At 46.2% G+C, this 26196-nt stretch overlaps 1 protein-coding gene across 1 annotated transcript in view; it reads left to right on the top strand.

Annotated features, from left to right (window-relative positions):
- The window catches only part of LOC139539403 (ras-related protein Rab-6B-like), a 172799-nt gene that overhangs the window by 111931 nt on the left and 34672 nt on the right, over positions 1-26196 (top strand). Inside the window, exons 3-5 of the mRNA XM_071342304.1 lie at positions 8491-8544; positions 10450-10555; positions 13424-13535. Coding sequence (XP_071198405.1) covers positions 8491-8544; positions 10450-10555; positions 13424-13535 — 272 coding nt within the window. The remainder of the gene's footprint in view (positions 1-8490; positions 8545-10449; positions 10556-13423; positions 13536-26196) is intronic.

Genomic DNA, 26196 nt, shown 5'->3' with positions numbered 1-26196 from the left:
AATCAGATACTACCTCCTATTGTGTAGTGTTCTGTGGGGGGGACGGCCAATCAGATACTACCTCCTATTGTGTAGTGTTCTGTGGGGGGGACGGCCAATCAGATACTACCTTCTATTGTGTAGTGTTCTGTGGGGGGGACGGCCAATCAGATACTACCTCCTATTGTGTAGTGTTCTGTGGGCGGACGGCCAATCGGATAATACCTCCTATTGTGTAGTGTTCTGTGGGCGGACGGCCAATCGGATAATACCTCCTATTGTGTAGTGTTCTGTGGGCGGACGGCCAATCAGATACTACCTTCTATTGTGTAGTGTTCTGTGGGGGGGACGGCCAATCAGATACTACCTCCTATTGTGTAGTGTTCTGTGGGCGGACGGCCAATCGGATAATACCTCCTATTGTGTAGTGTTCTGTGGGCGGACGGCCAATCGGATAATACCTCCTATTGTGTAGTGTTCTGTGGGCGGACGGCCAATCAGATACTACCTCCTATTGTGTAGTGTTCTGTGGGGGGGACGGCCAATCAGATACTACCTCCTATTGTGTAGTGTTCTGTGGGCGGACGGCCAATCAGATACTACCTCCTATTGTGTAGTGTTCTGTGGGGGGACGGCCAATCAGATACTACCTCCTATTGTGTAGTGTTCTGTGGTGGGACGGCCAATCAGATAATACCTCCTATTGTGTAGTGTTCTGTGGGCGGACGGCCAATCAGATAATACCTCCTATTGTGTAGTGTTCTGTGGGCGGACGGCCAATCAGATAATACCTCCTATTGTGTAGTGTTCTGTGGGCGGACGGCCAATCAGATAATACCTCCTATTGTGTAGTGTTCTGTGGGCGGACGGCCAATCAGATACTACCTCCTATTGTGTAGTGTTCTGTGGGGGGGACGGCCAATCAGATACTACCTCCTATTGTGTAGTTTTCTGTGGGTTGACGGCCAATCAGATACTACCTCCTATTGTGTAGTGTTCTGTGGGCGGACGGCCAATCAGATAATACCTCCTATTGTGTAGTTTTCTGTGGGCGGACGGCCAATAAGATACTACCTCCTATTGTGTAGTGTTCTGTGGGCGGACGGCCAATCAGATACTACCTCCTATTGTGTAGTGTTCTGTAGGCGGACGGCCAATCAGATAATACCTCCTATTGTGTAGTGTTCTGTGGGGGGGACAGCCAATCAGATAATACCTCCTGTTATGTAGGTGTTCTGTGGGGGGACAGCCAATCAGATACTACCTCCTATTGTGTAGTGTTCTGTGGGCGGACGGCCAATCAGATACTACCTCCTATTGTGTAGTGTTCTGTGGGCGGACGGCCAATCAGATAATACCTCCTATTGTGTAGTGTTCTGTGGGCGGACGGCCAATCAGATAATACCTCCTATTGTGTAGTGTTCTGTGGGCGGACGGCCAATCGGATAATACCTCCTATTGTGTAGTGTTCTGTGGGGGGACGGCCAATCAGATACTACCTCCTATTGTGTAGTGTTCTGTGGGCGGACGGCCAATCAGATACTACCTCATATTGTGTAGTGTTCTGTGGGGGGACGGCCAATCAGATACTACCTCCTATTGTGTAGTGTTCTGTGGGGGGACGGCCAATCAGATAATACCTCCTATTGTGTAGTGTTCTGTGGGGGGGATGGCCAATCAGATACTACCTCCTATTGTGTAGTGTTCTGTGGGGGGGACGGACAATCAGATATTACCTCCTATTGTGTAGTGTTCTGTGGGGGGGACGGCCAATCAGATAATACCTCCTATTGTGTAGTGTTCTGTGGGGGGGACGGCCAATCAGATACTACCTCCTATTGTGTAGTGTTCTGTGGGCGGACGGCCAATCAGATACTACCTCCTATTGTGTAGTGTTCTGTGGGCGGACGGCCAATCAGATAATACCTCCTATTGTGTAGTGTTCTGTGGGCGGACGGCCAATCAGATAATACCTCCTATTGTGTAGTGTTCTGTGGGCGGACGGCCAATCAGATAATACCTCCTATTGTGTAGTTTTCTGTGGGTTGACGGCCAATCAGATACTACCTCCTATTGTGTAGTTTTCTGTGGGGGGGACGGCCAATCGGATAATACCTCCTATTGTGTAGTGTTCTGTGGGGGGACAGCCAATCAGATAATACCTCCTGTTATGTAGGTGTTATGTGGGGGGACAGCCAATCAGATAATACCTCCTGTTATGTAGGTGTTCTGTGGGGGGACAGCCAATCAGATACTACCTCCTATTGTGTAGTGTTCTGTGGGCGGACGGCCAATCAGATACTACCTCCTATTGTGTAGTGTTCTGTGGGCGGACGGCCAATCAGATAATACCTCCTATTGTGTAGTGTTCTGTGGGCGGACGGCCAATCAGATAATACATCCTATTGTGTAGTGTTCTGTGGGCGGACGGCCAATCGGATAATACCTCCTATTGTGTAGTGTTCTGTGTGGGGACGGCCAATCAGATACTACCTCCTATTGTGTAGTGTTCTGTGGGCGGACGGCCAATCAGATACTACCTCATATTGTGTAGTGTTCTGTGGGGGGACGGCCAATCAGATACTACCTCCTATTGTGTAGTGTTCTGTGGGGGGACGGCCAATCAGATAATACCTCCTATTGTGTAGTGTTCTGTGGGCGGACGGCCAATCAGATAATACCTCCTATTGTGTAGTGTTCTGTGGGCGGACGGCCAATCGGATAATACCTCCTATTGTGTAGTGTTATGTGGGGTGACGGCCAATCAGATACTACCTCCTATTGTGTAGTGTTCTGTGGGGGGGACGGCCAATCAGATACTACCTCCTATTGTGTAGTGTTCTGTGGGGGGGACGGCCAATCAGATACTACCTTCTATTGTGTAGTGTTCTGTGGGGGGGACGGCCAATCAGATACTACCTCCTATTGTGTAGTGTTCTGTGGGCGGACGGCCAATCGGATAATACCTCCTATTGTGTAGTGTTCTGTGGGCGGACGGCCAATCGGATAATACCTCCTATTGTGTAGTGTTCTGTGGGCGGACGGCCAATCAGATACTACCTCCTATTGTGTAGTGTTCTGTGGGGGGGACGGCCAATCAGATACTACCTCCTATTGTGTAGTGTTCTGTGGGCGGACGGCCAATCAGATACTACCTCCTATTGTGTAGTGTTCTGTGGGGGGACGGCCAATCAGATACTACCTCCTATTGTGTAGTGTTCTGTGGGGGGACGGCCAATCAGATAATACCTCCTATTGTGTAGTGTTCTGTGGGCGGACGGCCAATCAGATAATACCTCCTATTGTGTAGTGTTCTGTGGGCGGACGGCCAATCAGATAATACCTCCTATTGTGTAGTGTTCTGTGGGCGGACGGCCAATCAGATAATACCTCCTATTGTGTAGTGTTCTGTGGGCGGACGGCCAATCAGATACTACCTCCTATTGTGTAGTGTTCTGTGGGGGAGACGGCCAATCAGATACTACCTCCTATTGTGTAGTGTTCTGTGGGGGGGACGGCCAATCAGATACTACCTCCTATTGTGTAGTTTTCTGTGGGTTGACGGCCAATCAGATACTACCTCCTATTGTGTAGTGTTCTGTGGGCGGACGGCCAATCAGATAATACCTCCTATTGTGTAGTTTTCTGTGGGCGGACGGCCAATAAGATACTACCTCCTATTGTGTAGTGTTCTGTGGGCGGACGGCCAATCAGATACTACCTCCTATTGTGTAGTTTTCTGTGGGGCGGACGGCCAATCAGATACTACCTCCTATTGTGTAGTGTTCTGTGGGGGGGACGGCCAATCAGATACTACCTCCTATTGTGTAGTGTTCTGTGGGCGGACAGCCAATCAGATAATACCTCCTATTGTGTAGTGTTCTGTGGGGGGACGGCCAATCAGATACTACCTCCTATTGTGTAGTTTTCTGTGGGCGGACGGCCAATCAGATACTACCTCCTATTGTGTAGTGTTCTGTGGGCGGTCGGCCAATCAGATACTACCTCCTATTGTGTAGTGTTCTGTGGGCGGACGGCCAATCAGATACTACCTCCTATTGTGTAGTGTTCTGTAGGCGGACGGCCAATCAGATAATACCTCCTATTGTGTAGTTTTCTGTGGGGGGGACGGCCAATCAGATAATACCTCCTATTGTGTAGTGTTCTGTGGGCGGACGGCCAATCAGATAATACCTCCTATTGTGTAGTGTTCTGTGGGCGGACGGCCAATCAGATAATACCTCCTGTAATGTAGTGTTCTGTGGGCGGACGGCCAATCAGATAATACCTCCTATTGTGTAGTGTTCTGTGGGCGGACGGCCAATCAGATACTACCTCCTATTGTGTAGTGTTCTGTGGGCGGACGGCCAATCAGATAATACCTCCTATTGTGTAGTGTTCTGTGGGCGGACGGCCAATCAGATACTACCTCCTATTGTGTAGGTGTTCTGTGGGCGGACGGCCAATCAGATACTACCTCCTATTGTGTAGTGTTCTGTGGGCGGACGGCCAATCAGATAATACCTCCTATTGTGTAGTGTTCTGTGGGCGGACGGCCAATCGGATAATACCTCCTATTGTGTAGTGTTCTGTGGGCGGACGGCCAATCAGATACTACCTCCTATTGTGTAGTGTTCTGTGGGCGGACGGCCAATCAGATAATACCTCCTATTGTGTAGTGTTCTGTGGGCGGACGGCCAATCAGATACTACCTCCTATTGTGTAGTGTTCTGTGGGCGGACGGCCAATCAGATACTACCTCCTATTGTGTAGTGTTCTGTGGGCGGACGGCCAATCAGATAATACCTCCTATTGTGTAGTTTTCTGTGGGTTGACGGCCAATCAGATACTACCTCCTATTGTGTAGTGTTCTGTGGGCGGACGGCCAATCAGATACTACCTCCTATTGTGTAGTTTTCTGTGGGGGGGACGGCCAATCGGATACTACCTCCTATTGTGTAGTGTTCTGTGGGGGGACGGCCAATCAGATAATACCTCCTATTGTGTAGTGTTCTGTGGGCGGACGGCCAATCAGATAATACCTCCTATTGTGTAGTGTTCTGTGGGCGGACGGCCAATCAGATAATACCTCCTATTGTGTAGTGTTCTGTGGGCGGACGGCCAATCAGATAATACCTCCTATTGTGTAGTGTTCTGTGGGCGGACGGCCAATCAGATACTACCTCCTATTGTGTAGTGTTCTGTGGGGGGGACGGCCAATCAGATACTACCTCCTATTGTGTAGTGTTCTGTGGGGGGGACGGCCAATCAGATACTACCTCCTATTGTGTAGTTTTCTGTGGGTTGACGGCCAATCAGATACTACCTCCTATTGTGTAGTGTTCTGTGGGCGGACGGCCAATCACATAATACCTCCTATTGTGTAGTTTTCTGTGGGCGGACGGCCAATAAGATACTACCTCCTATTGTGTAGTGTTCTGTGGGCGGACGGCCAATCAGATACTACCTCCTATTGTGTAGTTTTCTGTGGGGCGGACGGCCAATCAGATACTACCTCCTATTGTGTAGTGTTCTGTGGGGGGGACGGCCAATCAGATACTACCTCCTATTGTGTAGTGTTCTGTGGGCGGACAGCCAATCAGATAATACCTCCTATTGTGTAGTGTTCTGTGGGGGGACGGCCAATCAGATACTACCTCCTATTGTGTAGTGTTCTGTGGGGGGACGGCCAATCAGATACTACCTCCTATTGTGTAGTGTTATGTGGGCGGACGGCCAATCGGATACTACCTCCTATTGTGTAGTGTTCTGTGGGCGGACGGCCAATCAGATACTACCTCCTATTGTGTAGTTTTCTGTGGGCGGACGGCCAATCAGATACTACCTCCTATTGTGTAGTGTTCTGTGGGCGGACGGCCAATCAGATACTACCTCCTATTGTGTAGTGTTCTGTAGGCGGACGGCCAATCAGATAATACCTCCTATTGTGTAGTGTTCTGTGGGGGGGACGGCCAATCAGATAATACCTCCTATTGTGTAGTGTTCTGTGGGCGGACGGCCAATCAGATACTACCTCCTATTGTGTAGTTTTCTGTGGGGGGGACGGCCAATCAGATAATACCTCCTATTGTGTAGTGTTCTGTGGGCGGACGGCCAATCAGATAATACCTCCTATTGTGTAGTGTTCTGTGGGCGGACGGCCAATCAGATAATACCTCCTGTTATGTAGTGTTCTGTGGGCGGACGGCCAATCAGATAATACCTCCTATTGTGTAGTGTTCTGTGGGCGGACGGCCAATCAGATACTACCTCCTATTGTGTAGTGTTCTGTGGGCGGACGGCCAATCAGATAATACCTCCTATTGTGTAGTGTTCTGTGGGCGGACGGCCAATCAGATACTACCTCCTATTGTGTAGGTGTTCTGTGGGCGGACGGCCAATCAGATACTACCTCCTATTGTGTAGTGTTCTGTGGGCGGACGGCCAATCAGATAATACCTCCTATTGTGTAGTGTTCTGTGGGCGGACGGCCAATCGGATAATACCTCCTATTGTGTAGTGTTCTGTGGGCGGACGGCCAATCGGATAATACCTCCTATTGTGTAGTGTTCTGTGGGCGGACGGCCAATCGGATAATACCTCCTATTGTGTAGTGTTCTGTGGGCGGACGGCCAATCAGATAATACCTCCTATTGTGTAGTGTTCTGTGGGCGGACGGCCAATCAGATACTACCTCCTATTGTGTAGTGTTCTGTGGGCGGACGGCCAATCAGATACTACCTCCTATTGTGTAGTGTTCTGTGGGCGGACGGCCAATCAGATAATACCTCCTATTGTGTAGTTTTCTGTGGGTTGACGGCCAATCAGATACTACCTCCTATTGTGTAGTGTTCTGTGGGCGGACGGCCAATCAGATACTACCTCCTATTGTGTAGTTTTCTGTGGGGGGGACGGCCAATCGGATAATACCTCCTATTGTGTAGTGTTCTGTGGGGGGACAGCCAATCAGATAATACCTCCTGTTATGTAGGTGTTATGTGGGGGGACAGCCAATCAGATAATACCTCCTGTTATGTAGGTGTTCTGTGGGGGGACAGCCAATCAGTAATACCTCCTGTTATGTAGGTGTTCTGTGGGGGGACAGCCAATCAGATAATACCTCCTGTTATGTAGGTGTTATGTGGGGGGACGGCCAATCAGATAATACCTCCTGTTATGTAGGTGTTCTGTGGGGGGACAGCCAATCAGATAATACCTCCTGTTATGTAGGTGTTCTGTGGGGGGACGGCCAGTGACCAACAACCAGCTCATAGATGGAAGGTGTTGCCATGGTATTAAGGAGATACGGTTCTCATCAAAATGTCTACTTAAATATACAGTAATAAACACATGGAAGACTTACAGTGAGAGACCTGTAAAAGCTTATTGTAACACTTTACTGTAGTTATCCTTATGAATGGATGATATTGTCTTTGTGTCTTTACTGTAGGTATCCTTATGAATGGATGATATTGTCTTCGTGTCTTTACTGTAGGTATCCTTATGAATGGATGACATTGTCTTCGTGTCTTTACTGTAGGTATCCTTATGAATGGATGATATTGTCTTCGTGTCTTTACTGTAGGTATCTTTATGAATGGATGATATTGTCTTCGTGTCTTTACTGTAGGTATCTTTATGAATGGATGATATTGTCTTCGTGTCTTTACTGTAGGTATCTTTATGAATGGATGATATTGTCTTCGTGTCTTTACTGTAGGTATCTTTATGAATGGATGATATTGTCTTCCTGTCTTTACTGTAGGTATCCTTATGAATGGATGATATTGTCTTCCTGTCTTTACTGTAGGTATCCTTATGAATGGATGATATTGTCTTTGTGTCTTTACTGTAGGTATCCTTATGAATGGATGATATTGTCTTCGTGTCTTTACTGTAGGTATCTTTATGAATGTATGATATTGTCTTTGTGTCTTTACTGTAGGTATCCTTATGAATGGATGATATTGTCTTCGTGTCTTTACTGTAGGTATCTTTATGAATGGATGATATTGTCTTCGTGTCTTTACTGTAGGTTTCCTTATTGAATGCATGATATTGTCTTCGTGTCTTTACTGTAGGTATCCTTATGAATAGATGATATTGTCTTCGTGTCTTTACTGTAGGTATCCTTATGAATGGATGATATTGTCTTCGTGTCTTTACTGTAGGTATCCTTATGAATGGATGATATTGTCTTCGTGTCTTTACTGTAGGTATCCTTATGAATGGATGATATTGTCTTTGTGTCTTTACTGTAGGTATCCTTATGAATGGATGATATTGTCTTCGTGTCTTTACTGTAGGTATCCTTATGAATGGATGATATTGTCTTCGTGTCTTTACTGTAGGTATCCTTATGAATGCATTATATTTTGTCTACTTTCTATTGAGAGCAGCTGTAGGCTAATATTTTAACGTCGTTCATTTGATTCCGCTCCAAATCTTCAATCTTCATTTTTTATAGAATAATGTTGATCAACGTGTCTCTATTTTTTTTTCTCATTTCAGGCCACAATCGGAATAGACTTCCTGTCAAAAACGATGTACTTGGAGGACCGAACGGTAAGTTAGCTCAATCAAAAGGCTCTTTACTACCCTTCTAGTGTCGCCCCCCCCCCCGAGGGCCACTTCTCTCTCTGTGAAATTTTCCAATTGGCACCCTATTACATCTGTAGTGCACTACTTTCGACCATGGCCCATAGGGCTCTGAACCCTTCATATATATATACAGGGTCATTGGTCCTGAGTAGGGCTGTTATGGTGACCACACGAGTCATGATGCGGTCAAATTTCAATTGACCATTGAGTCATGCCGCTGATGGTCATACCAAACTTGCGGACGGCCAGTCACTAATGGCCTGGTACTCAGGGCTCTATTGTCCCTCCATCAGGTCCTAATGGCCTGGTACTCAGGGCTCTATTGTCCCTCCATCAGGTCCTAATGGCCTGGTACTCAGGGCTCTATTGTCCCTCCATCAGGTCCTAATGGCCTGGTACTCATGGCGATCCTAATGGCCTGGTACTCAGGGCTCTATTGTCCCTCCATCAGATCCTAATGGCCTGGTACTCAGGGCTCTATGCTCCCTCCATCAGGTCCTAATGGCCTGGTACTCAGGGCTCTATTGTCCCTCCATCAGGTCCTAATGGCCTGGTACTCAGGGCTCTATTGTCCCTCCATCAGATCCTAATGGCCTGGTACTCAGGACTCTATTGTCCCTCCATCAGGTCCTAATGGCCTGGTACTCAGGGCTCTATTGTCCCTCCATCAGGTCCTAATGGCCTGGTACTCAGGGCTCTATTGTCCCTCCATCAGATCCTAATGGCCTGGTACTCAGGGCTCTATTGTCCCTCCATCAGGTCCTAATGGCCTGGTACTCAGGGCTCTATTGTCCCTCCATCAGGTCCTAATGGCCTGGTACTCATGGCTCTATTGTCCCTCTATCAGGTCCTAATGGCCTGGTACTCATGGCTCTATTGTCCCTCCATCAGGTCCTAATGGCCTGGTACTCATGGCTCTATTGTCCCTCCATCAGGTCCTAATGGCCTGGTACTCAGTGGTCCCTCTGAAATCAATGCAAATGCAAATGCAATGGAAAATCAAACCAAACACTTCCTGAGAGCCCCGGCATTCAGAGTTTGAGCGGAATAGGATCACCTGTTGGGCAGCCAGAGCCAGTGAGAGACAGTGAGACAGCGAGAGCCAGCAAGAGACAGCGAGAGACAGTGAGACAGCGTGAGACAGCGAGAGCCAGCGAGACAGCGAGAGACAGCAAGAGACAGCGAGAGACAACGAGAGCCAGCGAGAGACAACGAGAGCCAGCGAGAGCCAGCGAGACAGCGAGAGACAGCGAGAGACAACGAGAGCCAGCGAGAGCCAGCGAGAGCCAGCGAGACAGCGAGAGACAGCGAGAGACAGCGAGACAGCGAGAGCCAGCGCGAGACAGCGAGAGACAGTGAGACAGCGTGAGACCAGCTCCTCATAGCTGGTTGATGCATGGAATTATATAAGTGAAATAAATGTTCCTAACAGCCCTAGTCCTGAATTACATTGTGTTGTATCTGTCTGTCTGAGGGGAGACAGTGGTCCCAGGCTCTCTGTCTGTCTGAGGGGAGACAGTGGTCCCAGGCTCTCTGTCTGTCTGAGGGGAGACAGTGGTCCCAGGCTCTCTGTCTGTCTGAGGGAGACAGTGGTCCAAGGCCCTCTGTCTGTCTGAGGGGAGACAGTGGTCCCAGGCTCTCTGTCTGTCTGAGGGGAAACAGTGGTCCCAGGCTCTCTGTCTGTCTGAGGGAGACAGTGGTCCCAGGCTCTCTGTCTGTCTGAGGGAGACAGTGGTCCCAGGCTCTCTGTCTGTCTGAGGGAGACAGTGGTCCCAGACTCTCTGTCTGTCTGAGGGAGACAGTGGTCCCAGGCTCTCTGGACATGGTGAATAATCTGACGATCCCCAGGTGTGTCTCTCTGATCCCCAGGTGAGGTTGCAGCTGTGGGACACGGCAGGACAGGAGCGCTTCAGGAGCCTCATACCTTCCTACATACGAGACTCTACTGTGGCCGTGGTGGTTTATGATATTACAAGTGAGTGGGGATCACTCACTCACTCACACTCACACACACTAACACACACACACACACACACACACACATACACACACACACACACACACACACACACACACACACACACACACACACACACACACACACACACACACACACACACACACACACACACACACACACACACACACACACACACACACACACACACACACACACACATTGTATGCTGTCATTGTTATGACCGGAATCAGGACCCACTGTTTTACAGGGTTGATATATTGTTCCATGGTTCTTTATTAAAGCACCGCTGTAACTACCATGTCAATCACTTCCTGTAGATTTGATCAGGTTTTTCCTTTGTTCTCCATAATAAACTGGGACATCTGTGTTGTGTCAGGTCCCATTGAGGCCATCAGAGACAGTGGTTTAATATCTCTGTGAGGAAGAAGGAGCTGTCCTCTTTAGAATGCACACACACACACACACATACACACAGACACACAGACACACACATAGACACACACACACACACACACACACACACACACACACACACACACACACACACACACACACACACACACACACACACACACACATACACATACACATACACACACACACACACACACACACACACACACACACACACACACACGCACCCACGCACACACGCACACACGCAGAATCAGACGCAGACACACACACAGACACACACACACAGACGCACACGCACACGCAGACGCAGACACACACACAGACACACACACACACACACAGACACACACACACACACAGACACAGACACACACACACACACACACACACACACACACACACACACACACACACACACACACACAGACACACACACACAGACGCACACGCACACGCAGACGCAGACACACACACAGACACACACACACACACACAGACACACACACACACACAGACACAGACACACACACATACACACACACACACACACACACACACACACACACACACACACACACACACACACACACACACACACACACACACACCATCTCATTATCTCATTTAAGACCATACCCTGGGGGGTGAACCTAACTGCATTCTGGTGTGTCAAGGTCAAAACAAGTGTATTGATAGTATCAAATACTATGTGAGTAGGGGAGAGCCGGGACAAAGGTAACACTGGGCGAAAGTAACACAGCCATTTTCTCAGATAAGACAAGGGCTGGAATGACATGTTGTTGAGCTCCCTGCAACAACAAAAAAACAGCCCATCCGACCATGTTTCTCCGAGTTATTAACAAAAAGTGGTTTTGAGTGATGTAAGTTATTAAAAAACGGACCCTGTTTGGTTGTAGAGCTTTGTTTAGTAGTTTAAGGTTCCAAACATCATGTGTCAACCCATCTAGTGTCTAAATAACAGGCTTCAAGTGTCATGCTAGCTAGTCAAGTGTCCTGCTAGCTAGTCAGATGTCTTGCCTAGTTTAAATAAAGGTTAAATAACAAAAAATATGTAAAACAAAATGTCATGCTAGCTAGTCAAGGATCATGCTAGCTAGTCAAGTGTCATGCTAGCTAGTCACGTGTCATGCTAGCTAGTCAAGTGTCATGCTAGCTAGTCAGATGTCATGCTAGCTAGTCAAGTGTCATGCTAGCTAGTCAAGGATCATGCTAGCTAGTCAGATGTCTTGCCTAGTTTAAATAAAGGTTAAACAACAAAAAATATGTAAAACAAAATGTCATGCTAGCTAGTCAAGGATCATGCTAGCTAGTCAAGTGTCATGCTAGCTAGTCAAGTGTCATGCTAGCTAGTCAAGTGTCATGCTAGCTAGTCAAGTGTCATGCTAGCTAGTCAAGTGTCATGCTAATTAGTCAAGTGTCATGCTAGCTAGTCAAGTGTCATGCTAGCTAGTCAAGTGTCATGCTAGCTAGTCAAGTGTCATGCTAATTAGTCAAGTATCATGCTAGCTAGTCAAGTGTCATGCTAGCTAGTCTTTGGTGTTAGCCTGGGAGAAGGTACAGGAGAGACGGGTGGGACGAAAGTAACACAATATCAACTGATCAATATTGTAAGGCAAAGTATTGTGGGAAGCATCTGCCTCGGGTGCCAAAGGTTGCATGTTCAAATACAACGATAGAAAGTTACATTTTTGTTTAAAGGCTATCCCAAACCTTATCCCTTATCTTAACCATACAGAGTTAATGCCTAACCTTAAGATTTCAGAGTCAATACCTAAACTAAAACCTAAACTTAAATAGTTGGGAGTTAATGTCTAAACTTAAACCTAACCTTAAGATTTCAGAGTCAATACCTAAACTAAAACCTAAACTTAAATAATTTGGAGTTAATGTCTAAACTAAAACCTAAACTTAAATAATTTGGAGTTAATGCCTAAACTGAAACCTAAACTTAAAATAATTTGGAGTTAATGCCTAAACTTAAACCTAAACTTAAATCATTTGGAGTTAATGCCTAAACTTAAACCTAAACTTAAATAATTTGGAGTTAATGCCTAAACTTAAACCTAAACTTAAATCATTTGACATTTGAAAGAACTTTGAAAGTTGATGTTTGAGAAACATGGATGAACGTCTAATTCTGACGTGAGACTGTGAGAGCTAGTTGCATAAAAGTCTCTGTAGCTCCATTGATCTCTGAGTGATTAGGGGGAAAAAAACGAAAAGTGTTATTTTCGTCCCGGTTCTCCCCTAGTACCCAACCCACTTGTACACCGTTAACATCAATATACACAATTCCATGTGTGTATTATTGATCTTACACAGTATGTCTGTGTACGTTGTTCAACCGTTATTTATCAAAACACAACTTTAAACGAGATGATATTTGACCAACTACTTCTTTCTACTTCTGCTCTTCCTCAACAGATGTGAACTCCTTCCAGCAAACGTCCAAATGGATCGATGACGTCAGAACGGAGAGAGGAAGTGATGTCATTATCATGCTAGTTGGCAACAAAACAGACTTGGGAGACAAGAGGTAAAGAAGTGTTATATTCAGTCATGATTTCTGGCTGCGGCCTAAATGTGCGTCACAAATGTGCACCCTAGGGCCTGGTCAACAGTAGTGCACTATAAAGGGAATAAGGCTCTGGTCTAAAGTAGTGCACTATATAGGGAATAGGGGCTCTGGGCTAAAGTAGTGCACTATATAGGGAATAGGGCTCTGGTCTAAAGTAGTGCACTATATAGGGAATAGGGGGCCATTAGGGACACACTGTTTCAAAGCACTGCTCCTGGACTACATTACTTCCTTTTACTGGCCCGATTTCCATGGTTACGTCTGGTGCAGCGGTCCGTGTCCAATGTCTCTCTTCGAAAGGTCTTTGGGGTCTTTGGGGATCCAATCAAAACACAAGTTAGTTGCGACACTGTCAGTCTGTCTCTGCTCTACTTCAGAGTGACCTGGTGCCTCGTCACGCCTGAGCATGTTCCAACTGAGAGAGAGGGGGAGAGGGGGAGAGGGAGGGAGGGAGGGAGGGAGGGAGGGAGGGACAGAGAGAGAGAGAGAGAGAGAGAGAGAGAGAGAGAGAGAGAGAGAGAGAGAGAGAGAGAGAGAGAGAGAGAGAGAGAGAGAGAGAGAGAGAGAGAGAGAGAGAGAGAGAGAGAGAGAGAGAGAGAGAGAGAGAAGGCCAGATATAACAGAGATAACCATGGAAATATAACAGGTGAGAGTAAGAAGACACCAGGGGTAGTCAGTAAACACCGGGGGTAGTCAGTAAACACCGGGGATAGTCAGTAAACACCGGGGGTAGTCAGTAAACACCGGGGGTAGTCAGTAAACACCGGGGGTAGTCAGTAAACACTGGGGGTAGTCAGTAAGGCTGGTGTGTTGACATGGTGCAGTGTGTTAAGGCTGGTGTGTTGACATGGTACAGTGTGTTAAGACTGGTGTGTTGACATGGTACAGTGTGTTAAGACTGGTGTGTTGACATGGTGCAGTGTGTTAAGGCTGGTGTGTTGACATGGTGCAGTGTGTTAAGGCTGGTGTGTTGACATGGTGCAGTGTGTTAAGACTAGTGTGTTGACATGGTACAGTGTGTTAAGACTGGTGTGTTGACATGGTGCAGTGTGTTAAGGCTGGTGTGTTGACATGGTGCAGTGTGTTAAGACTAGTGTGTTGACATGGTACAGTGTGTTAAGACTGGTGTGTTGACATGGTGCAGTGTGTTAAGGCTGGTGTGTTGACATGGTGCAGTGTGTTAAGGCTGGTGTGTTGACATGGTGCAGTGTGTTAAGGCTGGTGTGTTGACATGGTGCAGTGTGTTAAGGCTGGTGTGTTGACATGGTGCAGTGTGTTAAGACTGGTGTGTTGACATGGTGCAGTGTGTTAAGACTAGTGTGTTGACATGGTGCAGTGTGTTAAGACTAGTGTGTTGACATGGTGCAGTGTGTTAAGGCTGGTGTGTTGACATGGTGCAGTGTGTTAAGGCTGGTGTGTTGACATGGTGCAGTGTGTTAAGACTAGTGTGTTGACATGGTACAGTGTGTTAAGACTGGTGTGTTGACATGGTGCAGTGTGTTAAGGCTGGTGTGTTGACATGGTGCAGTGTGTTAAGGCTGGTGTGTTGACATGGTGCAGTGTGTTAAGGCTGGTGTGTTGACATGGTGCAGTGTGTTAAGGCTGGTGTGTTGACATGGTGCAGTGTGTTAAGACTGGTGTGTTGACATGGTGCTGTGTGTTAAGGCTGGTGTGTTGACATGGTGCAGTGTGTTAAGGCTGGTGTGTTGACATGGTGCAGTGTGTTAAGGCTGGTGTGTTGACATGGTGCAGTGTGTTAAGACTAGTGTGTTGACATGGTACAGTGTGTTAAGACTGGTGTGTTGACATGGTGCAGTGTGTTAAGGCTGGTGTGTTGACATGGTGCAGTGTGTTAAGACTAGTGTGTTGACATGGTACAGTGTGTTAAGACTAGTGTGTTGACATGGTACAGTGTGTTAAGACTGGTGTGTTGACATGGTGCAGTGTGTTAAGGCTGGTGTGTTGACATGGTGCAGTGTGTTAAGACTAGTGTGTTGACATGGTACAGTGTGTTAAGACTGGTGTGTTGACATGGTACAGTGTGTTAAGACTGGTGTGTTGACATGGTACAGTGTGTTAAGACTGGTGTGTTGACATGGTACAGTGTGTTAAGACTGGTGTGTTGACATGGTGCAGTGTGTTAAGGCTGGTGTGTTGACATCGTGCAGTGTGTTAAGGCTGGTGTGTTGACATGGTGCTGTGTGTTAAGGCTGGTGTGTTGACATGGTGCAGTGTGTTAAGGCTGGTGTGTTGACATGGTGCAGTGTGTTAAGGCTGGTGTGTTGACATGGTGCAGTGTGTTAAGGCTGGTGTGTTGACATGGTGCAGTGTGTTAAGACTGGTGTGTTGACATGGTGCAGTGTGTTAAGGCTGGTGTGTTGACATGGTGCAGTGTGTTAAGGCTGGTGTGTTGACATGGTGCAGTGTGTTAAGGCTGGTGTGTTGACATGGTGCAGTGTGTTAAGACTAGTGTGTTGACATGGTACAGTGTGTTAAGACTGGTGTGTTGACATGGTGCAGTGTGTTAAGGCTGGTGTGTTGACATGGTGCAGTGTGTTAAGACTAGTGTGTTGACATGGTACAGTGTGTTAAGACTGGTGTGTTGACATGGTGCAGTGTGTTAAGACTAGTGTGTTGACATGGTACAGTGTGTTAAGACTGGTGTGTTGACATGGTACAGTGTGTTAAGACTGGTGTGTTGACATGGTACAGTGTGTTAAGACTGGTGTGTTGACATGGTACAGTGTGTTAAGACTGGTGTGTTGACATGGTGCAGTGTGTTAAGGCTGGTGTGTTGACATGGTGCAGTGTGTTAAGGCTGGTGTGTTGACATGGTGCAGTGTGTTAAGGCTGGTGTGTTGACATGGTGGAGTGTGTTAAGGCTGGTGTGTTGACATGGTGCAGTGTGTTAAGGCTGGTGTGTTGACATGGTGCAGTGTGTTAAGGCTGGTGTGTTGACATGGTGCAGTGTGTTAAGGCTGGTGTGTAGACATGGTACAGTGTGTTAAGACTGGTGTGTTGACATGGTGCAGTGTGTTAAGGCTGGTGTGTTGACATGGTGCAGTGTGTTAAGGCTGGTGTGTTGACATGGTGCAGTGTGTTAAGGCTGGTGTGTTGACATGGTGCAGTGTGTTAAGGCTGGTGTGTTGACATGGTACAGTGTGTTAAGGCTGGTGTGTTGACATGGTGCAGTGTGTTAAGACTAGTGTGTTGACATGGTACAGTGTGTTAAGACTGGTGTGTTGACATGGTACAGTGTGTTAAGACTGGTGTGTTGACATGGTACAGTGTGTTAAGACTGGTGTGTTGACATGGTGCAGTGTGTTAAGGCTGGTGTGTTGACATGGTGCAGTGTGTTAAGGCTGGTGTGTTGACATGGTGCAGTGTGTTAAGGCTGGTGTGTTGACATGGTGCAGTGTGTTAAGGCTGGTGTGTTGACATGGTGCAGTGTGTTAAGGCTGGTGTGTTGACATGGTGCAGTGTGTTAAGGCTGGTGTGTTGACATGGTGCAGTGTGTTAAGGCTGGTGTGTTGACATGGTGCAGTGTGTTAAGGCTGGTGTGTAGACATGGTACAGTGTGTTAAGACTGGTGTGTTGACATGGTGCAGTGTGTTAAGGCTGGTGTGTTGACATGGTGCAGTGTGTTAAGGCTGGTGTGTTGACATGGTGCAGTGTGTTAAGGCTGGTGTGTTGACATGGTGCAGTGTGTTAAGGCTGGTGTGTTGACATGGTGCAGTGTGTTAAGGCTGGTGTGTTGACATGGTGCAGTGTGTTAAGGCTGGTGTGTTGACATGGTGCAGTGTGTTAAGGCTGGTGTGTTGACATGGTGCAGTGTGTTAAGGCTGGTGTGTTGACATGGTGCAGTGTGTTAAGGCTGGTGTGTTGACATGGTGCAGTGTGTTAAGGCTGGTGTGTTGACATGGTGCAGTGTGTTAAGGCTGGTGTGTTGACATGGTGCAGTGTGTTAAGGCTGGTGTGTTGACATGGTGCAGTGTGTTAAGGCTGGTGTGTAGACATGGTGCAGTGTGTTAAGACTGGTGTGTTGACATGGTGCAGTGTGTTAAGGCTGGTGTGTTGACATGGTGCAGTGTGTTAAGGCTGGTGTGTTGACATGGTGCAGTGTGTTAAGGCTGGTGTGTTGACATGGTGCAGTGTGTTAAGGCTGGTGTGTTGACATGGTGCAGTGTGTTAAGGCTGGTGTGTTGACATGGTGCAGTGTGTTAAGGCTGGTGTGTAGACATGGTGCAGTGTGTTAAGGCTGGTGTGTTGACATGGTGCAGTGTGTTAAGGCTGGTGTGTAGACATGGTGCAGTGTGTTAAGGCTGGTGTGTTGACATGGTGCAGTGTGTTAAGGCTGGTGTGTTGACATGGTGCAGTGTGTTAAGGCTGGTGTGTTGACATGGTGCAGTGTGTTAAGGCTGGTGTGTTGACATGGTGCAGTGTGTTAAGGCTGGTGTGTTGACATGGTGCAGTGTGTTAAGGCTGGTGTGTTGACATGATGCAGTGTGTTAAGGCTGGTGTGTTGACATGGTGCAGTGTGTTAAGGCTGGTGTGTTGACATGGTGCAGTGTGTTAAGGCTGGTGTGTTGACATGGTGCAGTGTGTTAAGGCTGGTGTGTTGACATGGTGCAGTGTGTTAAGGCTGGTGTGTTGACATGGTGCAGTGTGTTAAGGCTGGTGTGTTGACATGGTGCAGTGTGTTAAGACTGGTGTGTTGACATGGTACAGTGTGTTAAGGCTGGTGTGTTGACATGGTGCAGTGTGTTAAGGCTGGTGTGTTGACATGGTGCAGTGTGTTAAGGCTGGTGTGTTGACATGGTGCAGTGTGTTAAGGCTGGTGTGTTGACATGGTGCAGTGTGTTAAGGCTGGTGTGTTGACATGGTGCAGTGTGTTAAGGCTGGTGTGTTGACATGGTGCAGTGTGTTAAGGCTGGTGTGTTGACATGGTGCAGTGTGTTAAGGCTGGTGTGTTGACATGGTGCAGTGTGTTAAGGCTGGTGTGTTGACATGGTGCAGTGTGTTAAGGCTGGTGTGTTGACATGGTGCAGTGTGTTAAGGCTGGTGTGTTGACATGGTGCAGTGTGTTAAGGCTGGTGTGTTGACATGGTGCAGTGTGTTAAGGCTGGTGTGTTGACATGGTGCAGTGTGTTAAGATGCTTCAAAACCCGAAATGACATCAACAGTAGACTGTAAGCCTATTTCAACAATATCGAAATACATTTAATGTTCAATCAACTGATTTCTATTTTTCTACTTGTAGGCTACTGTCTGTAATCTGTCTCAATATATTTTTCTACTTGTAGGCTACTGTCTGTTATCTGTCTCAATATATTTTTCTACTTGTAGGCTACTGTCTGTAATCTGTCTCAATATATTTTTCTACTTGTAGGCTACTGTCTGTAATCTGTCTCAATATATTTTTCTACTTGTAGGCAACTGTCTGTAATCTGTCTCAATATATTTCATGATGTGCCAAATCGGTGATATAGTGCATTTGGAATAGACCGCCTCCTTTGCTGCTTTAGGTGGTAATATCTCTCTAGAAGCTGATCCGTGGTCAGTATTATAAAATAATTGAACACGTTTTAAGGAAAGATTTGAATAGAGAAAGCTGATCCCGAGATCAGCCCTCCCTTTCTTTCGATCCTATCCGTAACGAGACACGCTCCAAACGACGCGCTCAGTGACCGTTCTCTCGTGTGGTGTTTTTTGGGGAAACGCGTGTTACATCTTCAGACGTTGTAGGAAAGATGCATCGTTAAAACAATAGTAAGCCTTAAATTCCATCGCTATGGAAACCGGGCCTTAGTCTCTTTCCCCCATTTTACAGTGATGGTCAGTGTGAATGATCTGTCTAGAAACACACGGATTGTTCTGTCGTTGAGTGTTTACTGTCTGACAGCAGAGGCTGATTTTTCATCGCTACTTGAAACGTTTAACCGTTATCCTCAACCGGCTGGTAGAGCGTATTGACAGAGAATCTTGACAGTGAATCAATTTACAAGTTAGACTTTAACTTTGAGCACTGAAGGCTGTAAGAAAACTCAAAATCACTCACCAAAGATATTGGATAAAAGGCAGGAATTCAGTTGGTGATCAATGAATATTGCATCATTCCTGTTAGAAGAGACCTTGAAGAGTAGGAATATGTAAATAAATGGTTAAAATATTTAAAAAACAGTCAGTTTATTACTCAGTCAAAGTATGGGAGAACAAGAATAGGGTAAGTACATTTTCTGTTAAAAAATACTTTTGTTAAAATATGATTGATTTGTTGACAAGATACTATTTTATGCAACATACATGGGTTAAACCACTTTTTATATCCATGGGGTCAATTAATAAATATTCAGTCTTGCATATAACATACATGTATTACCTCAAAATGTAGTCTGAACATGATTGAAGAACCTAAATCATTTGAAATTCAAGAAAAACATTTTGGGGGAGATTGCACTATATACCACCTGAAAACACATTCATTTCAATGTAATTGCATACTCATGTTTGGACACTGACTTCAGTCCTCATTTAACAATGCTTACCTACCTTATGAAAGCCATTAAAGCAGACCTAAAGTAAATGATGCAATATGTTTAGGATTAGCTAAAATGCTATGCAAATTGCCATTCTGATGTGGAATTGCTATGACACTCTTATGACTTCTCAATCGCCTGGTAGAGATCTGTAATTTCCAAATTAAACATAACATTTGTGAAGAAAAAAAAGTGTGGAAGTCTTATTTAAATTGTTAGTAATAAGAATTAAAGGTTAAATCATTTTAATTTAATTCCTTTATGCACAAATATTGATATAATAACCATTAAATTGAAGTTGAAGTCAATTGAAATTGAACTTGTAGTCAACGCGATGGTGTTTGATGCTCCCATTTTACGACTCAGGAAAGCAGGCAATTTATTAGTATACAGATTAAATAAATGATGATGAACTTTACAAGGTGGTGAAAGTGCACGTCGATGAGTTTGATGCTCCTTGCCAATAAATATTGAGATTCTTATTCTGGTGACATGATGATCGATCCTTGGCTGCCTTTTGACAAATAGAAAATAATCTCATGTATAATAATCTAGACTAGCCTACCCGCACTGTATCTGCCAGCTGTTGACTAGAGCACACATGTCAAGACCAGAGGAGGCACATTTGCTATTTTTAACACAACAGTTAACTATCGGTAGAGTTGAAAATGTGTTGTTTATTTGGGACAAGAAAATTTATGCGAAAAAAAGTACATTTTATGGGCACTACCTCATCGTGCACTGCTTTTTATCTGCAACAAGTATGTTTGGTGGAAATACTACTGGTGGGACAGATTTTAGAATAGTCATATGAAAATCTGTCGCCAATTGGATGGAAACCTAGCTCCAGTCTTGTATGGATGGAAACCTAGCTCCAGTCTTGTATGGATGGAAACATAGCTCCGGTCTTGTATGGATGGAAACCTAGCTCCGGTCTTGTATGGATGGAAACCTAGCTCCAGGCTTGTATGGATGGAAACCTAGCTCCAGTCTTGTATGGATGGAAACCTAGCTCCAGTCTTGTATGGATGGAAACCTAGCTCCAGTCTTGTATGGATGGAAACCTGGCTCCAGTCTTGTATGGATGGAAACCTAGCTCCAGTCTTGTATGGATGGAAACCTAGCTCCAGTCTTGTATGGATGGAAACCTAGCTCCAGTCTTGTATGGATGGAAACCTAGCTCCAGTCTTGTATGGATGGAAACCTAGCTCCAGTCTTGTATGGATGGAAACCTAGCTCCAGTCTTGTATGGATGGAAACCTAGCTCCAGTCTTGTATGGATGGAAACCTAGCTCCAGTCTTGTATGGATGGAAACCTAGCTCCGGTCTTGTATGGATGGAAACCTAGCTCCAGTCTTGTATGGATGGAAACCTAGCTCCAGTCTTGTATGGATGGAAACCTAGCTCCAGTCTTGTATGGATGGAAACCTGGCTCCAGTCTTGTATGGATGGAAACCTGGCTCCAGTCTTGTATGGATGGAAACCTAGCTCCAGTCTTGTATGGATGGAAACCTAGCTCCAGTCTTGTATGGATGGAAACCTAGCTCCAGTCTTGTATGGATGGAAACCTAGCTCCAGTCTTGTATGGATGGAAACCTAGCTCCAGTCTTGTATGGATGGAAACCTGGCTCCAGTCTTGTATGGATGGAAACCTAGCTCCAGTCTTGTATGGATGGAAACCTAGCTCCAGTCTTGTATGGATGGAAACCTAGCTCCAGTCTTGTATGGATGGAAACCTAGCTCCAGTCTTGTATGGATGGAAACCTAGCTCCAGTCTTGTATGGATGGAAACATAGCTCCGGTCTTGTATGGATGGAAACCTAGCTCCGGTCTTGTATGGATGGAAACCTAGCTCCAGTCTTGTATGGATGGAAACCTAGCTCCAGTCTTGTATGGATGGAAACCTAGCTCCAGTCTTGTATGGATGGAAACCGTGCTCCAGTCTTGTATGGATGGAAACCTAGCTCCTGTCTTGTATGGATGGAAACCTAGCTCCAGTCTTGTATGGATGGAAACCTAGCTCCAGTCTTGTATGGATGGAAACCTAGCTCCAGTCTTGTATGGATGGAAACCTAGCTCCAGTCTTGTATGGATGGAAACCTAGCTCCAGTCTTGTATGGATGGAAACCTAGCTCCAGTCTTGTATGGATGGAAACCTAGCTCCAGTCTTGTATGGATGGAAACCTAGCTCCAGTCTTGTATGGATGGAAACCTAGCTCCAGTCTTGTATGGATGGAAACCTAGCTCCGGTCTTGTATGGATGGAAACCTAGCTCCCTCCCTCCCCTCCCTCCCTTCCCTGAATCCCCAGTTCCCCCCCTCACTCCACTCCTTGAATCCTCAGTCCCCCCCTCACTCCCTGATTCCCAAATTCCCCCCTCCCTCCCCTCCCTCCCTGAATCCCCAGTTCCCCCCTCCCTCCCAGAATCCCCAGTTCCCCCCTCCCTCCCTGAATCCTCAGTTTCCCCCTCCCTCCCCTCCCTCCCTTCCCTGAATCCCCAGTTCCCCCCCTCACTCCACTCCTTGAATCCTCAGTCCCCCCCTCACTCCCTGATTCCCAAATTCCCCCCTCCCTCCCCTCCCTCCCTGAATCCCCAGTTCCCCCTTCCCTCCCAGAATCCCCAGTTCCCCCCTCCCTCCCCTCCCTCCCAGAATCCCCAGTTCCCCCCTCCTTGAATCCCCAGTTCCCCCCTCCTTGAATCCCCAGTTCCCCCCTCCCTCCCTGAATCCTCAGTTCCCCCCTCCCTCCCCTCCCTCCCAGAATCCCCAGTTCCCCCCTCCCTCCCCTCCCTCCCAGAATCCCCAGTTCCCCCCTCCCTCCCCTCCCTCCCTGAATCCTCAGTTTCCCCCTCCCTCCCCTCCCTGAATCCTCACTTCCCCCCTCCCTCCCTTCCCTGAATCCCCAGTTTCCCCCTCCCTCCCCTCCCTGAATCCTCACTTCCCCCCTCCCTCCCCTCCCTGAATCCCCAGTTTCCCCCTCCCTCCCCTCCCTGAATCCTCACTTCCCCCCTCCCTCCCCTCCCTGAATCCTCAGTTTCCCCCTCCCTCCATTGAATCTCCCTTCTACATCTGAGGAGTGTCACAAAAATTCATCATATTTCAGTGGGAGTATCTGATACTTGGAGAGAGCGCATGGAAATGGGACCTAAAGGGATATGTACATGCATTCTGTTCAGGCAGACAGTCTTAGACTGATAAAGCTGGATGCTAGGTGTTGCTAAAGGATGTACGTCGCTCGAACGCTCTCTCAATGCATATGATCGTCAATATTGAGATCTGTGTAGAAATGGGGGCATGATCTGATAGCATCTAAAGCAGAGAATAATCACATTCACATCGGGACAGAAACATTAGTCTGTGTGGCTTTGACCTCGCCAAATAGTAATACTACTGAATGTATCAGTGATAAGCTTGATCTCCTCCCTCTGACAGAGAGACAGGATGCAGAATCCTCTGTCTGCATCACGGAAACTCAGCATTTGATATTGTCACGCCCTGACCGTAGAGATCCTTTTTATGTCTCTATTGTGGTTGGTCAGGGCGTGAGTTTGGGTGGGCATTCTATGTCTGGTGTTCTATGTTGTCCTTGTGTTGTATTTCTGTGTGTTTGGCCTGGTATGGTTCTCAATCAGAGGCAGCTGTCTATCGTTGTCTCTGATTGAGAATCATACTTAGGTAGCCTGTTCCCACCTGTGTTTGTGGGTGGTTGTTTTCTGTTTAGTGTATGTCACCTTGCAGAACTGTTCGTTTATCGTTTTTGTTGTTTTGTTCCAGTATTCGTATTCATTAAAAGGAATTATGAATACTTACCACCCTGCACCTTGGTCTTCTCCTTCTCCTCTATATGACGAGCGTTACAGATATAGTCTGATCCTTCTTTTGTTGATTTATTTGTCCTTTTTGCTTTTGGAAATCAGAACCCTAACAAAAGCATTCAAAAAAGACAAAGATGTATGACCATGTTCCTTAGATCAACCAAACATGCAGTGGTCCTTGAGAGATGAACCAGAACTGTAACAGGGAGTGAAGTTGACAGACTGACTGAGTTAGTATCCTCTGTCTCTGTGTGTTTGAGGGGTACAGTGACAACGTGGACTAGATGCTAGTGATGAATCTTCTGTGTTGGATCTCTGGGAGTCTGGCTGCTTTTAGAGACAGATTAGAGTGTGTTCTCTGTCCTGATGGAAGACTGGTGGGATGGGGTTTATCGGTAGAGAGCTGCCTGCCAGGACTGGTGGGGGTGTCTAGAAAGCTGTTTTTTTTATGCATGGTGGTAATGATAATACTACTGTAGATTCTTGTTCTTCTTCCTATTCTTCTTCTTCTGTATGCAGTGGACCTGTCAAGCTAGGCTAGGCCTATGTCTTATGACAAATATATACATTTGAAGTCGGATGTTTACATACACTTAGGTTGGAGTTATTAAAACTTGTTTTTCCAACCACTCCACAAATTTCTTGTTAACAAACTATAGTTTTGGCCAGTCGGTTAGGACATATTCTTTGTGCATGACACAAGTAATTTTTCCAATAGTTGTTTACAGACAGATTATTTCACTTATAATTCACTCTATCACAAGTGTTATTACACAAAGTTTACATACCCTAAGTTGACTGTGCCTTCAAACAGCTTGGGAAATTCCAGAGAAGGATGTCATGCCTTTAGAAGCTTCTGATAGGCTAATTGACTAATAGGCTAATCAGTTGAGTCAATTGGAGGTGTACCTGTGGATGTATTTCTAGGCCTACCCTCAAACTCAGTGCCTCTTTGCTTGACATCATGGGAAAATCAAAATAAATCAGCCAAAACCTCCACAAGTCTGGTTCATCCTTAGGAGCAATTTCCAAATGCCTGAAGGTACCACGTTCATCTGTACAAACAATAGTACGCAAGTATAAACACCATGGGACCACGCAGCCGTCATACCATACATAGTGTACAATTGTCTCATTCATCCCCCTCCTCTCCCCTGTAACTATTCCCCAGGTCGTTGCTGCAAATGAGAACGTGTTCTCAGTCAACTTACCTGGTAAAATAATGGTAAAATAAAAATAAATAAATAAAAATAAATACCGCTCAGGAAGGAGACGCGTTCTGTCTCCAAGAGATGAACGTACTTTGGTGTGGAAAGTGCAAATCAATCCCAGAACAACAGCAAAGGACCTTGTGAAGATGCTGGAGGAAACAGGTACAAAACTATCTATATACACAGTAAAACGTGTCCTATATCGACATAACTTGAAAGGCCGCTCAGCAAGGAAGAAGCCACTGCTCCAAAACCGCCATAAAAAAGCCAGACTACGGTTTGCAACTGCACATGGGGACAAAGATCGTACTTTTTGTAGAAATGTCCTCTGGTCTGATGAAAATAGAACTGTTTGGCCATAATGACCATCGTTATGTTTGGAGGAAAAAGGGGGAGGATTGTAAGTCGAAGAACACCATCCCAACCGTGAAGCACGGGGGTGGCAGCATCGTGTTGTTGGGGTGCTTTGCTGCAGGAGGGACTGGTGCACTTCACAAAATAGATGGCATCATGACGAAAGAAAATTACGTGGTTATATTGAAGCAACATCTCAAGACATCAGGCAGGAAGTTAAAGCTTGATCGCAAATGGGTCTTCCAAATGGACAATGACCACAAGCATACTTCCAAAGTTGTGGCAAAATGGCTTAAGGTCAACAAAGTCAAGGTATTAGAGTGGCAATCACAAAGCCATGACCTCAATCCTATAGAAAATATGTGGGCAGAACTGAAAAAGCGTGTGCGAGCAAGGAGGCCTACAAACCTGACTCAGTTACAGCAGCTCTGTCAGGAGGAAGGGGACAGAATTCACCCAACTTATTGTGGGAAGCTTGTGGAAGACTACCCAAAATGTTTGACCCAAGTTAAAAGATTTAAAGGCTACCAAATACTAATTGAGTGTATGTAAACTTCTGACCCACTGGGAATGTGATGAAAGAAATAAAAGCTGAAATAAATCCTTCTCTCTACTATTATTCTGACATTTCACATTCTTAAAATAAAGTGGTGATCCTAACTGACCTAAAACAGGGACTTTTTACTAGGATTAAATGTCAGGAA

This window comes from Salvelinus alpinus, chromosome 15 (genome assembly GCF_045679555.1).
Source record: "Salvelinus alpinus chromosome 15, SLU_Salpinus.1, whole genome shotgun sequence".
In the NCBI taxonomy this organism is placed as follows: Eukaryota; Metazoa; Chordata; class Actinopteri; order Salmoniformes; family Salmonidae; genus Salvelinus; species Salvelinus alpinus.
The sequence above is the reverse complement of the archived record's forward strand: the minus strand, read 5'-3'. Positions and strand labels throughout refer to the sequence as shown.